General features: G+C 50.5%; 1 protein-coding gene across 1 annotated transcript in view; it reads left to right on the top strand.

The window, feature by feature from the left end:
• LOC103776739 (protein DENND6B-like) overlaps positions 1 to 2044 on the top strand; it is a gene marked incomplete at both ends in the record, with an annotated part of 8678 nt that overhangs the window by 2500 nt on the left and 4134 nt on the right. Inside the window, one exon of the mRNA XM_008944262.1 lies at positions 339 to 419. Coding sequence (XP_008942510.1) covers positions 339 to 419 — 81 coding nt within the window. The remainder of the gene's footprint in view (positions 1 to 338; positions 420 to 2044) is intronic.

The raw sequence follows: 2044 nt of genomic DNA, 5'->3' as shown, positions 1-2044 counted from the left end.
CTTCAGCCTGGCCTCCCAGCGGAGGGGTTCCAGCCCTTGCAGCACCTCCACAGCCCCCTCTGGCCCTGCTCCAGCAGGTCCCTGTCTCCTCTGCTGAGGGTTCTAGATGATGGCTCTGAAGGTGCTGCAGCAAGGGGCCAGTCAAAGGTGCTGCCTGGGGGCTGTAATTCCTTGGGAGCTTGGTTGTTTCTCTCCCCTGTGTTCCTGTTTGGTCACTCTGCTGCCAGCTGGGCACGGGCAGTTTGGGCAGGGCTGGGGCCGTGTCCTGCCCAGGGCTGGGGGCAGCTGGGGGGAGCAGTCCTGGCTTCTCAGTGACAGTGTTGGGGCCTCTCTTGCAGAGGGAGTCAGCTCATTACTTCGGCTACGTGTACTTCAGGCAAGTGAAGGACAGCTCCATGAAGAGAGGCTATTTCCAGAAGGTGAGCACTGACAGCAGCTCGCTGGCTGCTCTCACGGGTCCCCTCCCCAGCTGGGAGCCAGCACTGCTTCCTGGTGACACCCCTTTGAGGTCACAGGGAATGGAGTGTGTGCAGAGTGTCATTCCAAACAAACCTGGCTCTGGTTGCCATGGTGCCTTCATCACATGAGCAGTGACCTGCTGTCTGAATCATGAGATCCTGAGGCACTCCAGCCTTGCTCCAGTGGTGTCAGAGCCCTGGGAGGATCTGCTGCTGCCTCAGGCTGGGCTGGCTGGGCCTCAGCCCTGCTCTCTGTGTCATCCTTCTTCCTCCTAGCCATCTGGGAACGAGCTCATTGCCTCTGAGGAGCAGCAGTGCTGCTGCCAGCACCTCACCAACTTGTCTCTTCCCATAAACTCCTTTGACACAGATGCTGAGAAAAAAAATAATGTAAACTGTGTATTTATTTCAGCATAAATATGCAAAGTGCTTTGTATTATTTAGATAGTTGTGGTCATTGCCTGGAAGAATGTGGAATTTCAAGCTTATTCTAGAGAGGGGAAAGATTTTACTTTGATCCCAAGACCTATTTTTCTTCATGGATCCATGGAATTGCTCTTTTTTCACATCACAAGATAAAATGCCATCCTCTCAAGCACATGACCTCTGAAGGGCTGCTCTTCAAAGAGCAATGCTTCATTGTTGATCAGTCTGGTAACTTGCTGGAGGATGGGGACACTGTTCTGTCCCAGCACTTCCCTGTCCTGCTGTGCTTCTCTTCTAAAATCCTTGAATCCTTTAGGTTGGAAGAGACCTTTAAGGTCATCGAGTCCAACCACCCCCCAGCCCTGCCAGGTCCCCACTGCCCCGTGTCCCTCACCCCACATCTCCACAGCTTGGAAACCCCTCCAGGGGTGGGGACTCCACCACTGCCCTGGGCAGCCTGGCACAGGCCTCCACAGCCCTCCAGGGGAGGCAGCAGTGACATGGGGGCACTGACAAGGAGTTTCTTTCAGAGACATGATAACACAGACACGAGTTTCTTCATCTCCATGAAAGCAGTGGACTGAACACTCAAAAACTTGGAAGATTAGAGGAACTGGACACCATGGGGACCTGAAGAACAGAAATTTTACCTGGCTAATGTCCTTGCTCTTTGGTAGCCTTACAAAAGTAGTGGGCACAGGGAATTCCTCACTGAACTGTATTGTCACACTTGGGTGGGTTTTGTATTTCAAATGGCAAAGGTTTGTGTTGGGAAGGAGACGTTTAAATGCCTTGCAGAAATTTTCACTGCATCCTAATTAACATATTCATTAATGATTAGAGGAAAAGAATAATCAGCATAGGAATGAAAATGCCCAGTGGGACTGAACTGGACAAGTTGTAAGAAACAGTGATGTATTTCAGAAAGAAGCATCAGAAAGAGGCCAAACCAACAACAGCAGAAGGTGTTGCTGGAAACAAGTCAGCATTATTTCAAGTGACCTTGTTGGCTTTTCCCCAGAGTTTCTTTATGTTGTTTATCTCCCTGATTTCAGTTTCAGCAGTCTGCTCCTTTGCACTTCTGCCTCTGATAGAATGGTTTGGGCAGCTTTGAACATATCAGCAATTTATTCCTCTTTTTCCTGCAGCTGATCTTACCC

This window comes from Merops nubicus, unplaced genomic scaffold (assembly GCF_000691845.1).
Source record: "Merops nubicus isolate BGI_N331 unplaced genomic scaffold, ASM69184v1 scaffold7847, whole genome shotgun sequence".
NCBI classification, from domain to species: domain Eukaryota; kingdom Metazoa; phylum Chordata; class Aves; order Coraciiformes; family Meropidae; genus Merops; species Merops nubicus.
This window is presented reverse-complemented; position numbering and strand designations above follow the sequence as displayed.